This window comes from Cyprinus carpio, chromosome A7 (genome assembly GCF_018340385.1).
Source record: "Cyprinus carpio isolate SPL01 chromosome A7, ASM1834038v1, whole genome shotgun sequence".
Classification (NCBI taxonomy): Eukaryota; Metazoa; Chordata; class Actinopteri; order Cypriniformes; family Cyprinidae; genus Cyprinus; species Cyprinus carpio.
Window position 1 is genome coordinate 21,645,077 of NC_056578.1, and position 15,028 is coordinate 21,660,104.

The following is a 15,028-nucleotide window of genomic DNA, read 5'->3' on the forward strand; positions in this document are numbered from 1 at the left end:
TGCTTATGTCTCTGCTGAATCAGTTTACCGAATATACAAAGTTAAAAGGCTTACTGCTTCATAATCATTGCTGTTGGTTTACCTTGGTCATCTGAGTTTAGCATACTAGGGTTGATGGAAGTTGGGTATTTAGATCAGATCTGTTCGTTTATGTTGAATTAAAGGGATAGTTCACCCAAGAATCAAAATTCTGCCATCATTTGCTTAAGCTCATTTTGTTTAAAACATGTATGCAAACATGCATGCAACACAAAATAAGATATTTTAAAGCATGTTGCTAACCAAACTGTTTCAGTTACCGATGACCTTCATTGTACAGACAAGAAAACAAAGAGACATTGCTTAAATGTTCCACAGAAGAAAGCAAGTCATTCAGGTTTGGAACGACATGAGGTTGAGTAAATCATGACAGAATTTTCACTTTTGGGTCTTTTTTCACATAATATTTAAAAGTGTTTTGGCCTTTACAGGTTGGCATACAAATGAAAATAATTGCAGGCATAGTTCTCCTTGATGATGTGCTTAATTTATGTCTATGGAGATTAAAGAATAATAAACACTACTGTAAACTCTCAAAGGTGTTCTGCACTAATGAAGGCTTGAGGGTTGGACAGCCTTGCAGTGCCAGGTAAAGTGATGAAATTATAACAGAAATATTACACTATTGTATTCAGTGTACAGATGATGTATGTATAACCTGAGGCTGTTTGTAAATTCAAATCAATTGTGATTAATCTCATGATGTTTTTGTAATAAACATTATTGATTTATCACAATTGGTTTTGCCAAAACTGTACTGTGTGTTCTGTTTTATTGGATTCATATTCTATTTATATTCTAAGCAATAAGCTAAATATGATAAGGATGTTTTATTAATGCCTAAAGATCAGTAATTGTTTTTATTTGTTTTATTGAACAAGGACACCCAAGTTTGGTTCACCTTTTAAGTGGACCAAAAAGTGAACTGAATGAAAATAAGCCTAGTGTCTACTTGCGTTTACATTGAAGGTCAAATCTATTTTAGTCTACTTTAGTTTTCAAAATGTCTCAGTCCACCTTCAATTATTATTTTTTTAGAGTTTAGTTCACTTACAGAAGAACGAGTTTGTTTGAATATTTCTCATGCAAGGCAAATTGATTCAAGAACACTAACGTAAAACAAATAAGTGTGAACATATGTAAAAACTGTGCTTTCCTCCACCTGAACTGAAGATTGAGCCTACTTTACACATACTGATCTGATCTTTCACCACACACAAATACACTCTCCAGTGACCTAATACCTCATCCCACAACACCAGCGCTACACTGACAGCTGAAAGCTTCTGTACTTAAGTCATGCTACAACCATATGTCAGTTCTCATTTACACACACACACACACACACACACCACCTCAATGTCTCCAAGAGCAGGTGTTAATTTAATCTCTGCCTTCTCTCTCTCATCTCGTTGTGTTCAGTCAGGTGTTCGGTGTTTTTATTTTTTTATTTGTAAAGGTCAGAGTCATTTTAGTTATGCTCTGATGTGAAAAAGATGAAGAAAGGGACTATATGTACCTCACATTTGATCTTTGAATGTCGTATCAGATCTTACAGCACAGCTGTGTGTTGTTGGGACATTTAGGTCGGGCCACTCTCTTTTTCTCTCCCTCTCTCTCCTTCTCACTCTTTCTTTCTCTCTGCGGTATTGTACTGTGAAAACATGCTGGCACTGCAGGTCGTATTCATAGAGAAAGGTCATGAAGTAAAGTAAATGAAAAGAGCCCCACTCTCTCCGTCTCTCTTCCTGTTTTCTCCGCTTTGCTATCATTCATTCATCCTGTTTCCCTCTATTTTATCAATCTTGTATTTATTATTCTTTTTTATTTAGTTCCTCTCTCTCTCTCACTCTCTCTTTTTTATTTTGGTTCCTTGTTGGCCTTTAAATTCAGTATCAGTGATGTCTTGTGATCCCTGCCATGTGCATGATATCCGAAGCGTTCTTATCTCATGACACAATTTTTATTATTAATGCCTCAACGCTGCTGTTTTGATTAACACACTGTTAACTGCTCCAATGCCACAGGGAGGGAAAATAAGTTTGTAGCTTGTGTGTTAATGGAGAGCTGGGAAACAGAGCTGGGCTGGCCACTAATGGCTTTAGTTGGAGATAATGTGAACATGTGTTAGGCACTGCAAGCCCCTGGCCCTCACTATGACAAAACTCACCACTGCCTTTACAAGATCCGTTGCTCACAGCTGTGGAAAAAATGCTGCAAGTTAAATGTTGGAATGGAGCCACATAAAAAATGAAATAAGAGTGAGAGGTGACGAAAAAAAGAGCTGATTATAAGCCTTACCCCTCGGCTGGATCTCATCATACAGGCATTGAATGAGCTTTGAGTCTCTATATGTGTGTGTGTGTGTGTGTGTGTGTGTGGGTGGGTGGGTGTGGGTGTGGATGGGGGATGGTGGTCAGGTTTTGCCTACATATGAAAATGTCCCCATATGGATAGTAAGGATCCCCTGAAATCACCCACATTGTCACCAGCCAATGGCCATGAAGAAAATGTTTTAATAAAAATACAAAAAAAATCTTCATTAAAATCTGAAATGCAAAAAGGTTTTTGTGAGGATTGGGTTTAGGTGTAGCATATAATACCATTTATACCATTAGCTCAGTATAAGAAATATAGAAGTCAGTGGATAGTCCCACCAAGTGTGTGTGTGTGTGTGTGTGTGTGTGTGTTCTTGCACTAAATTAAGAAGAACATTAATATGCTCTAATAAAAAAAAAAAAAGTGTTGCTATATTTTCTGTGCACTTTATGCTTTAACAAAAGAGTAAGAATAAAACTGGAAAGACAGAAGGTTGAGAATGAGGAAGTGGGAATATGAAAGATACGATATAGAGGGATAGCAGGAAGAAAGATAAGCAGCTTCAGAGGATGGATGGTGTGTTGACATGATGTTGATATGTTTTTCGAGGCAGTGAAGGAAACACATTGAGAGTATTAAAGTGAAGATAAAGAAAAGGATTGAACATGAAACGAGGTTCTAAATACATAAAGCGAGAAATTGAGGGAGACAAAGAAAAAGAGAGTGAGGAGTGGAGGTTAGTGAATTCCTCGATGAGGAGCACAGAGCAGGTAGTCAACATAAGCAAATTAAGTGTGACGATAGTCTGTAATTCAGAGACGGAGGGATTTGGTGGTTTGATGAGCAGATTTGTAGGTGCTCAACTGAGAAGAACAAAGTGCAACACTTCTGGACAGCCAAAATCTGTGTGAACGTTCTCTAAACTCATCATTCCCTGCACTTCCTTTTCTCCTCCAGCCAACATCATCCAGCTTGATTTAAGCAGCTTTTATTTTGTCCTGCTAGTTTGATAGTCACACATTATTGTATTTCAGAGTCAGACATCTTGTTTCACATCCTGTTTCATGGAGAATGCATGGTTTGGGTCAGAATAAACATCAAGTTTAGAATTTTAAAAAAGTTAAAAAAAAACAAGTATTAAATACGTTTTGTTATATTTTCTGCTCTGGTCATCATATACTTCACAGCTCTAAAATTAAATGTTTCTCCAATAGGGCTGTCAATAGATTAAAATATTTAATCATGATTTATCGCATGATTGTCATAAGTTAACTTAATCGCACATTTTTATCTGGTCTAAATGTACCTTAAATTAATACTTTTCAAGTTTTTAATACTCTAATCAACATGGGCATGGATGCTTTATGCAAATGTATGTTTATTATTAGTGAACCATACTCAACACAGATTTTTATAATGCGTTATCTTTGTATCGATCTACCAGGTCACATTTACAACTACACCTTTGCTGCATAAAAACATGGGTGAATGTTCGCATTGGTCTGAACAAAAACAGTAGACAGGCTTATTGAAAATGCAAATTCATTTTCTGCCAGCAGATGGCGCAGCAGCTGACTTTGAAATGTGCAGCACTCATATTTATTCAATGAAATCATCCCCTTTTGAAGTTTAATTTTCACATTAAGCCATATCGCAATTCTTGTATTTTCCTTCTCAAATTTAAGACCTCCTGAAATCATAATTAAGACTTTCTTGTACCATTTTAAGACTTTTAAGGCCTTAAATATGATACAACTAAATTTAAGACCTTTTAAGACTTTTTAAAGACCCGCAGAAACCCTGAAACAGAAAATGTGTGCTGCATTAAAATGCATGTTAAAATGAATTTGCGTTAACACGTTAATTTTGACAGCCCTAGTTTCTAACTTATGAGAAGTCAGTAGGCTATGTTTAATTTCTACAGTGTTCTTTTTAATAGTATTAACATCATAGTGATTTCAGGTTTTCAACTTCACAGCCCTGTCCAAATTTTAGGCAAATTTAATCCCTGATTTTCTCATTTGTTTTTTTTCTTAGACGTTTCATACTCCAAGTCTTGGTGATGAGGAGTTCGAAATACCTCCCATCACCCCTCCTCCTGAGACCGAGCCTGGTATGGGCCTCCAGGAGGTGGACTCAGCTTACCCCGGGCTACCTGACCACCCCAACTCTCAGCGGGGGTCGTTCACCCCTCAGTTCCCACCCCAGAGCCTGGAGCTGCCCTCAATCACCATCTCCAGAAATATGATGGAGCAGGAAGGACAAATCAACAATGGACATCCAAGGGTAAGTGTCTGGTTATTTTCTGGTTATTTGCTTGAACATTTTAAAGATCTTAATGTTTGCAGATGTTGCCTTAGATTATGCAAAGCCAAAAATGACACAAATTATATTTCCACAACATCATTCACTGGCAGTTACATTTAGCTTTTAGATCCTCCTGGATTTAAGTGTTGATTTAAATCCAGGTAGGTTTCCTCCTCTAAATGCAAATAAGGTTGACAAAGATATTATGTGCAAAACAAATCAAGGTGGCTGACGCAACGTGTTGTTATAAAACTGGATTTATATTTGTAGATAAAGCCTTAAAGGGATAGTCCATCTATAAATATAAATTTAACATCCCCTCTAGGTCTCCTTGGTATGTTTATGAGACGTGTAACAATATTAAATTCTTGATCAAACTGTTCTTTTGGGTCGCATCTCTTCATTAATCAGTTTGTCCAGTTCACAGAAATGGGCTAAATTATTAATTTAAATATCTAATTTGGTTCTCAGGTTCAACTCTCAGAGTCTGTGATCTGGTAGTAATGGTTAACAGCTCACTCGATTAGAAAATCATCATTAATTAACAACTTCAGTTTTGGTTTTTTCATCACACAAACCATTGTGTGGCTTCATAAGACTTGGATTACAGTGCACAAGTCATATGCACCATGTTAATGGTATTTTATTGGTTATTTTCCAACCTTCTCGAAGACTAAAAACTCTAATCCTCACTCGTTGTGACTTCATGGAAAAGAGCTACCAATATATTCTTTAAAGTGTCTATATTTTTTGCTCCATGGAAGAAATAAAGTTAAAAGTGTTTAGAACAATGTGAGGATTAGTAAATGACAATCCTTTAAAAAGACAACAGATGGATAATGCCAGCAATAAAATTGGTCAGCTTAGCTGAATATATTTACTTTTTAACCTTGTGTTGCTGTGATGACTAACTCGTAAGATAAAATAATGGTCTAGGCAAGCGCTTGCTTCATAATAATCATGTTTTATGATCAAACTTTTATGGCTGTTAATTCAGATAGAGAAATGGCTCCTAAATGCCACAGACATAGATTTATCAAAGAGGAAGCATTGAAAATGCCATGGCTAGACTAGATGTTTTAAAACTGCTATAATAGAAATGAAATCGCTATCAGTAAAATTTTAATACATAAAAGGACACAAAGTGGCATTGGCCAGCAGATGTTACGTTGACACGCTTTTGATGTTTTTGAGAGTTTTCATGAATTTTACAGATTTTTAGCCATTTGCTTTTTTTATTATACGGAATAGTTCCTCCCTTTCCCTTAACCTACAGTACAGTGGAATATGTATATATATGTGGAATAATATATCCTTATTTATATTCCAATATGGATAGGCACCATCAAATTTTATTGCTCTTTTCCTGGCCATCCGTGCTGCTGGCGAGTAAAATAATTGCAGCTTTTAAAATATCTGTGCTGCATAAGTGACCGCCGGAAGGCTTTTTGCCTAAAGAATTTTCATTTCATGGTCAGTTAAGCTCGTATGCATCCGGAAGAAAAACGGAACCTTGACACAATTACAACATGGCCTGTTCTCACCGCGCTGTGAAGGGATTAGATTTGATTCTCCAACATTATTCCTCTTTAGCAGCTCTTTCTGTGGACAGTGGTTCTGATTGTGTGGGGACTATATTAGCGGGTTTGGGGGAGAATGAGGGCACTCTGCTCTGTGCCTGGTGGCATTGTGACCGTCCCTCTGATTCTTCTCTATCGCTCATCACTCATTGTCCTCCTGAAATACTCTCAGTCTCTCTCCTCTTAATGGAATTGATCTCAGTTTGTCCTGCTCTCTGGGACTGGTACAGACAGTGCCGTGCCTTTGAGTCAATGCCTCACATTTATAAAGGACTCGCTAAGGGTTAGCGGAAGTTAGCATTGTAACCTCCAACGTTGTCCTTCAGTCAATTTGATGTTTTAGAATTATAATTTTACATCCAATGCAGAAAGACAGAACATTGAATACAATTCGGGATCCAGATGTTGTAATATTTAAGACAGATGGTCAGCACGAGAATAAAACAAAAATGTATGTCAAGAAAATGTATACATGGCCTCGAAAATATCCATTCCAGCTCTTAAGTGCAACTTAACAAGATCAAAACAGAACAGTGTACCTGTGCTAGTTTCATCTACTCTTTGTATTTCTGCATTAAAGCCAACTATTCCTCTAATTTCTTCCCTCTAATGCTCCACGTATGTCAGGCGAAATTAGCCACAGATGCTGCTGGCCAAACCCAACTCGGCAAAATCCATTTCTCAGCTGTGAAGAAGTCTGGCGGGATTCAGAATGTGAAGTCATTATTTATTTAATCTGTTCCCCTAACAAGCTCCTGCATCTCGTTTGAGACTCGCTGGAATGTGGGTTCTGTCTGGATCTCAGAGTAGACGGCAACTGATAAAGATGCAAATTACAGTATGTGTTCACCTATTTAGACTAATTTCAAGAGAGGTGTTCTTTGAGGTTGTGCAGAGCAGGTTTAGCATTCCTATTTTTCTTGTGTTTCTTCTTTTTTGAAACAGTGTGCATGAATTCAAAAGCAATAGCAACAATCTAAAAGCGGTTTATTACTTTTGCTGACATTCTTTTGTTATGCATACATTTTATACACTGCAATACATTGGATTAATTTGTGCATTTTTTTTGTAAAGACTAAAGAAAGGAATGCATGTTTAATATATGTATGAATATATATATATATATATATATATATATATATATATATATATATATATATATATATATATATATATATAGTAAAACAATAATTAAAGATCATTATTTTACCTAAATTAAATATATAATGAACAGGCAGTGTATGTGTGTAGAGCAGGTGTTTCTGGGATTCGAAGCAATCTACAGTGGAACAGTTTGTCTTTAAAACATGATCCCTCAAAAACTGATGAGGGTCTGACTGCTGTGAATAAAATGAAAAATATGACCAGTGTTGCAGAAACTATATTTTTCGTCTCCTCCAATACCAAACACACACACACACACACACACACACACACTTTCCTCTCTCCCCCACTCTTTCTCTTTACACATTTCTGTTATCTTATCTCCAAGCTGAGTAGTTGTGACATCAGTTGTACATCAATCTCTGAAAGTGGATTTTTTTTTCTCTCCCCTTCACCTTCATGTTTTTCTTTCTTTCTTTTTTTTTTTTTTTTTTTTGTCAAACAGCCATTGTGACATATTGAGCCGGTAAGAAATGAAAGATATTCATGCAGGCATGCAATACTTGTAATGAAGTCTCAACCTGACCTTCTGTGTGATTGATTCTGTAATTTAGTTTTCTCAGCCAGTACTTGAAATGAAATGAAATCATGTTGAACAAGTTTTAAATACCCATAGTGCAACGGGAGACATGAAGGGAGGGAGGAGGAAAGGAAAAGAGATGAGAGTGAAGAGAGGTTGGTTGTAGACTAGTCGTTTTTTAAGGCATTGGAACAATGTTTTTGGACCATTTTTTCAAAGGGGACAATTCGTACAGGGTGCATTGAGCATGAACAGTATATGAGCTGCATGAAACGAGAGAATGTGTGTGTGTGTTTTGTAGATGGAATAAGAGAGGAGAGTGAGTAGGTGGAGGAGAAATAGGAGTAGAAAACTATTTATCTTCACGCTACCATGGTCTCTGCAAGCATTCAAAATTCCATTTTCTTCTTCTTATTTTTTTTTTCTGGAGGAGCCAGTTATGCAGGTGCCCATAAATGGTTGAAAAATAAAGCAGCATGTTGGTTAAGGTTCCAGTGCAGCTGTGAATATGTGCAGGGGGCTGATAAACTATTCATAATAGAGCTGACCTTTTCACACTGGCCAAACTTGTAAGATTCATCCTCATAATTACCATATAGATGATTATACTCCTTTTTCTGTTATGGAACATTTCCAAGAGCTCCACAGAATGATTGAAGGGAAATTGAACTTGTTAACATTCTTTTCAGCATGGAACAGCTCATACCAAGCTGCTTTTAATAAACTCTCCAATTCCATTCCCACCCCCCACAGAGTCCTGAGGCTGGTATCTTAAAGAGCAGACCCGGGACTCTCAGCCTTTGACACGGCGTCTTCAGATTCTTATCCCGATCGTCTGAAAGCAGTATTGGTTATGTTATGGTTATGAACACATGCTGGAAAAAGAGGTCTGGGCCCCCCCAGTATATTTTCTTTGACTGTTTAGTTGCAGTTCCTGCTTTTCATGAAAGGGGTGAGGATAGTATTCGAGGCAGAACCAAACTGTCATCCATCTAATGTCTCAGTGTGTTGGACAAGGGGCTCGTTGTGTGTTGTGGCTGTATGGTCAGCATCTCTTTTTGGTGTCTTTAATGTCAGAAGCTTTTGTGCCTGTAGTAAAGTAGGTTGGGGAATATAGATACGAGGAGAAAAGGGTTATTTTTTGCTGGAATACAGAGATTGGCTGATTGCTGGAATAATAGCAACATTTGCACAAGCACATGCAAACATAGAGGAGAGGAGAGGGCACATCTGGCCTCTTTGCTCTTCAGATAAGAAGTTATTTACAGATTTATGAAGACTATCAAAAGCATCTGTGTAGATGTGAGCTGTGTGTCAGCAGACAATGTTCCAATCAAAATGCAAATGGAGGGTGTGCAGCAGGGACATAAATAAACAGATCGGATACTGACTCACTCTTACTACCAGCTAAACCACTCTGACTGCAGAAATCACATTTCTTTCATTGCCTACAAAGGCTGCTATTAGCAAAAGCTGACTGCTGTTTGTGCGGGTTTAGTACGAATGCTCCATTCATCATCCGTTCTTTTCCATCTACCGATTCTACACATAAATATGTATTTCATACAAAATCATATAATGTTTTCTTTTTCTGCTGTATGATCATTGTGAATTTGGAAGATAATGTTGCCAAATCATTAGATGCATCGGGATAAATCACAGCTTTTTTTTCATAATCCGCCTTGGGAATTATTTCTACATCTGTTCTGCTTTGTGCGACCAGATCAAAGTGCTCCTGAAACTAAAGACCAGTTCTGACCATTTCTGGGACTTCATTCACTAATGTAGTCAGTGCATGAAAAGAAAGAGAAAAAAAAAAAAAAGAGTAAGTGGGCACATGGTCGTCTTACAAATGTTGCAAGTTCAAATCATTGATCATGTCGATGTGTTCACATGGGGGAGAGAGCCAAAACACAAAGCCCAGCCTGAGACTGTGATGATAAATATGATTCCTCAAAGGCTGCCTTACATCTTTGTGATTCTCTCCGCTCTTTACATTACTGACGCATAGAGAATGTTGTAGTGATTTCATAGAAATTTGTACAGGGCATTGCTGACTGTTGGTGTTGAAAGTGTTAGACACAGATGGTTGTGACTAATGAACACAGTAGACAGGTCTGACACAAAGACTGCTGCTGGCTCTGTCACTGTATTCTAGCGATGAAACTAATGCAAATGTGTATATTTCTGTGGCAGTGTAATTCTGTTATTAATTTGTTTATTTATTCAGTGATTCTTTTATTTATCCACTTGCTTCATTTTTTGTAGGATGTTTCTTTAAAAAAAAAAAAAGTGCAAAATTTCCAGTATCGCCCTAACAGATGTTGAAAACAGCTATTGTTTTGTAGATTGTGTTTTTCGATTAGGCATGGATTCGATATGAAGCTGCATGTACCCAGGGAATTAATACAGAGAAAATGTAATCTGTGTGTGAGGGAAGGTGTTAGAATATTGTACTAAGGGAGAGGGTTCAGCAGGTCTGGCCAATAAGGCCAGGTGCACAGTTTTATGATGTGTTGACACATACAGATATTGAGTTTGAGTCTCTGAATACCAGATGGAGAGAGAGAGAAAGAGTTGATGTAGAATGGAAAATGAACAAAGGAGATCAAATGAACTCTTGGTTTTCTCTAGCTGTTTGAGTAGATTTTTGCTCTGTAATCTGGTTGCTTTTGGAGACTGTTCAGTCAATGCAAAACACATCAGGTTCCCCACTTCCAAACTCCCACAATACATAAAACATCATACACTTTTATTTTAGTCTTGTTTGGGACTTTCCTTTTACTTCTGTTCTTTTTTATATTAAGCTAATTCTATTTTCCTTTAACCTAAGGTTGCAAATATGTTAAACCTCTGGCTGATACAGATAAACTGATAATTATTATTACTTTTAAATATGTTTTAGCCAATAACTGATAAATGTCCAATATTACGTTCTGTACAATTTTCTTTTTTTCTTTAACTTTTTTTTATATTAAACACAAACTGTTTCTGAGTCTAGCACTATAATATAGGCCTAGCCTGCCATTTGTTTTTGACAGAAGACTGCAATTATTTGATCGAAAATGCAGAAAAATTAATATTGTGAAATGTGACAATCAATTTAATGCATCATTAAAAATTGTACTGGCACACAAAATTTGTGAGGTAGTGTATATCTAAAAAAGTTTTGTTGTCTGTTTGCTCTGCAGGCTGTCAGTCAGACCCACCTCCGTCAGTACCCTCCAAACCCCACCATGGTGATGCGTTCCATCATTAGCATGCATAACCCCAATGGCATGATGTCACAAAACCAGCTTACCACCATCAACCAGTCCCAGATCAACACACAGCTGGGGCTAAATATGACCGGATCAAACATTGCTCACACGTCCCCATCCCCACCTGCCAGCAAATCAGCCACACCCTCTCCCTCCAGCTCTATTAATGAAGACGATCAAGAGGAAGGAAACAGGGTGAGTGTCATTTAATCCAGCAGTGTTTTCATCATAACATTTAATCGAGAATTAAATCATCATCCAATTAGTGTGATCTTATAGCAAGCTGCTCTCTCTCCATCAGGTGATTGGTGAAAAGCGTCCCGCCCCTGACGCAGGTAAGAAGCCGAAGACGCCCAAGAAAAAGAAGAAGAAGGATCCCAATGAACCTCAGAAGCCAGTGTCTGCATATGCCCTGTTCTTCAGAGACACCCAGGCGGCCATTAAAGGCCAGAACCCTAATGCCACGTTCGGAGAGGTGTCCAAGATAGTAGCTTCTATGTGGGATGGACTGGGAGAGGAGCAGAAACAGGTAACAAACTGCTATCCTGTGTAATATCAAGACATATTTTTAACCTCAAAAAGAACACCATCTGTAACGTTCTGTGAATAGAGCTGTCTGTTGTGGAGTCTTCTCACTTGAGCTAGAATAACAAATGTATTGAATTTCTACTCTGAGATTTGCACAGAATGATTCTTGTCAGGTATTTTAACAGACTGCAAGATATTTTCACCCTTCTTTAGTTTTTTATTACCGGCTGAGATGAAGCCTGCAGGCTCTCCCTGTTGTGAAGTTCATGCTTGCCAGTCAATGTTTCGCTAATTATCTGTTTATCACGCCTCACCTATTCTGTTCTCCACAGGTTTACAAAAGCAAAACAGAAGCAGCAAAGAAGGAGTACCTGAAAGCTCTCGCAGTGTACCGCGCTAGCCTTGTGTCAAAGGTGAAGATGATTTCTGTTTAAACAGCTCCTTGCAGACTATATCTCACTCATTTTTTTTTCACCATTCATCATGTTTTCTATTATATTTCTATTTACCTATATCTGAATAATAGTTTAGCTCACTTTCAGGCTTGATAGCTTTCACCTTGAGTCCTTTTAAAAGATAAGACCTTCTACACAGTAAACTTTTCAGTGAAAGCACCAAATATAGAACTGACAGCTGAAAGGCAATTGAAAACAGGAGTTCTTCTATCACTAGGAGTAGTGTTTATTTTATTGTGCATTCGTTGATTTTCTCAAATTGAACTTCTAAAAACCAGCTGGAAAAGATTTTTAAAGTATGATTTTTCTTGCATACTTAAACGTGGCTGTGAATGTGTTTGTTCCATCACACTAGAGGTGTAAAAATAATAGCAGCTAATGAATTAGAATGGGGTATTCTTATGATTGATCATGCCTCATTAACTCGCTGTATCAGCCAGACAGTTGGGAACATTTGCATATTTGTTGCTTCTTATAAAAATTAAGATCATTTTACAGACAGTTTAGTGGTACTGTGTGTTAAAGTCTAAGCAACTCAAGTACTAGAGATTTATGCTACATTTATGACACCAACACCACATTGCTCTCGATTCAGCGGTTGAGTAAATTTATCAAGCTTCTTTTCAGAAAGTAGAAACTGTAAAGTTTGTTATTTTCAGTGTGCAAGACTTATTTCAGATGTTTTTCTAGGCTACTAAATAATATAAATTCCCCTCTTGGCAAGTTCTTTAGATCAAGGAATTGTAAGACAGCAGCAATTTTCTCTGAACAGCTTTTCTGTCGAGTCAGTCACCAGATCAGCACTAATAAAGAAGAGGGCACTACATAAGAAATAATCTGTTGAGTACTAGAATTCATTTGACCACTCTCTATTTCTGTCTCAGGCTGCCGCAGAGTCAGCGGAGGCCCAGACGATCCGCTCGGTGCAGCAGACTCTCGCCTCCACCAGCCTGTCCCCAGCGCTCATGCTGCCTTCCCCTCTATCCCAGCACCCCTCGATGTCCGCCGCAGCACAGGCACTCCAGCAGGCCCTGCCTCGAGCCATCGCCCCAAAACCTCTGCAAATGCGTGTCGGCAGCAGCCAGATTGTCACCTCAGTCACTGTAGCTCATCAGAACATGACGCCCGGCGGCGTTCAGTCGCAGCTGCTGGGGCAGATGGGAGCGGGCGGTCCGCAGTCGGGCATGTCACCACAATTGAGTCCACCGATGCAGCCACGGCACGCTTCCATGCAGCAGCAAATGCAACAGCAGCAGATGCAGCAGCACTTGCAGCACCATCAAATGCAGCAGCAGCAGCAAATGCACCACCAGCAGATTCAGCAGCAAATGCAGCAGCAGCATTTCCAGCATCACCTGCAGCAGCAGCTTCAGCAGCACCACATGCAGCAGCAGCAGCAGCAACAGATGCAGCAGCAAATGCAGCACATGCAGCACATGCAGCAGATGCAGCAGCATCAAATGCAGCACCATATCCCGCAGTCACAGTGTTCGCCTGTGCAGCACTCACCTGGCACGCCGCACTCGGGCTCTCTCGGCAGCCCACCGCCCCCTCCCACGTCCCAGCCTCACCCCTCGCAGGTACAGGCTCATGCGCAGGTCCTGTCGCAAGTGAGCATCTACTGAACCAAAAGCCCACAGTCGCGACTCCACGAGAAAGCCAGAAGGAAGTGAAAAGCATCATCGCAAGGTTGCTTTTTTTTAAGTTGCACTTAAGAAGTGTGTAAGAAATATGAATGTTTTACAAAGAACTGTCCTTTGTTCTAGATGGATATAAGATATGTGTTAAAAGGACAAAGCATCTAAGCTGGATTTTTTGTCTATAAGATAGGCTGAGCTACCGGGAGGTCTGTTGATAGACTTGTGTGCCCAGTAGTCATTTGTATGTATATTTAGTTCATTTGGTTTTTCTCTCTCTCTCTGTCTCTCTGTCGTGGAGTTTAAACTCTGTCAGCGCATGATGGCGTGGGAATTACATTCAGAGATGATCACAGAAACACCTGACAGTTTTATTTAACAGCTTTATTTATGAGGTTGGATTCTCTTTCACCATCAGACAAAATAGAAGACCGGATTTCTGTGGATATGGAATTTATAAAGAAGGCACAGTTTCGCAAAAGAAATGAACTGAACTGGTACTAAACTGGTCATCAGAGACATGCTGAATGGCTCTTACACTGTCTGGCCAGTGTATCGTCAAGTCTACCCTCTCTTCTTCCTTTTTCCATCATCTTTCTTGGCGTTCCCATGGATGAAACTGTTTGACAGTCAATGTTGGGATGCTCTAAATCAAATCATCCTGCTTTTAGAACCGAGTGGTGTTTGACACATCTCGTGCTGTGTTTTCAAATCTCCAGTGAATTTACAATTGATGTAAAACACTTGGCGGTTTGCTGGACTATTTGACACACTTCCATTGATCATTTCAGTCCTCATGTCTCCAAACACCTTCTGTAACCTGCTGTATGTGTTCTTAGGAAAGAAGAGAAAGTTTTTGGAGTTCTTTTCCTCTGGCCAAAACCTTTCATGACACATTCACTCCAACATATGTAGTAACAGCACTCCAAAAAACCTTCTCTGTAATTATCTTTACCTCAGAAGTTTTATTGAATACGTTTTGGTTTTTTTTCTTTTGTGTAAGGAAAACTTATTTTATGGGGGTGGGGGAAGAGCGAAATTACTGAATTTGGGTTGTTGGTTTACTGATTGGGGTATTTTTATTTCATAATACCCCACATTTCTCATCACGGGCCGTTAAATGGGAGTCATCAGATGTAAGATAAAAGAAAATGAAGTTGTACATTTTTCATACCTCTTGTTGTAAAGTTTTAATACGTGCGGCTTTAAATGCAGACGT

General features: G+C 38.6%; 1 protein-coding gene across 1 annotated transcript in view; it reads left to right on the forward strand.

Annotated features, from left to right (window-relative positions):
* Positions 1-14,751, forward strand: part of LOC109084320 (TOX high mobility group box family member 3-like) — a 45,150-nt gene extending 30,399 nt beyond the window's left edge. The window contains exons 3-7 of the mRNA XM_042760344.1: positions 4,396-4,644; positions 11,121-11,384; positions 11,491-11,718; positions 12,050-12,130; positions 13,057-14,751. Of these exons, the coding sequence (XP_042616278.1) occupies positions 4,396-4,644; positions 11,121-11,384; positions 11,491-11,718; positions 12,050-12,130; positions 13,057-13,797 (1,563 nt within the window). The 3' untranslated portion in view covers positions 13,798-14,751. The remainder of the gene's footprint in view (positions 1-4,395; positions 4,645-11,120; positions 11,385-11,490; positions 11,719-12,049; positions 12,131-13,056) is intronic.
* Positions 14,752-15,028: the final 277 nt, after the last annotated feature.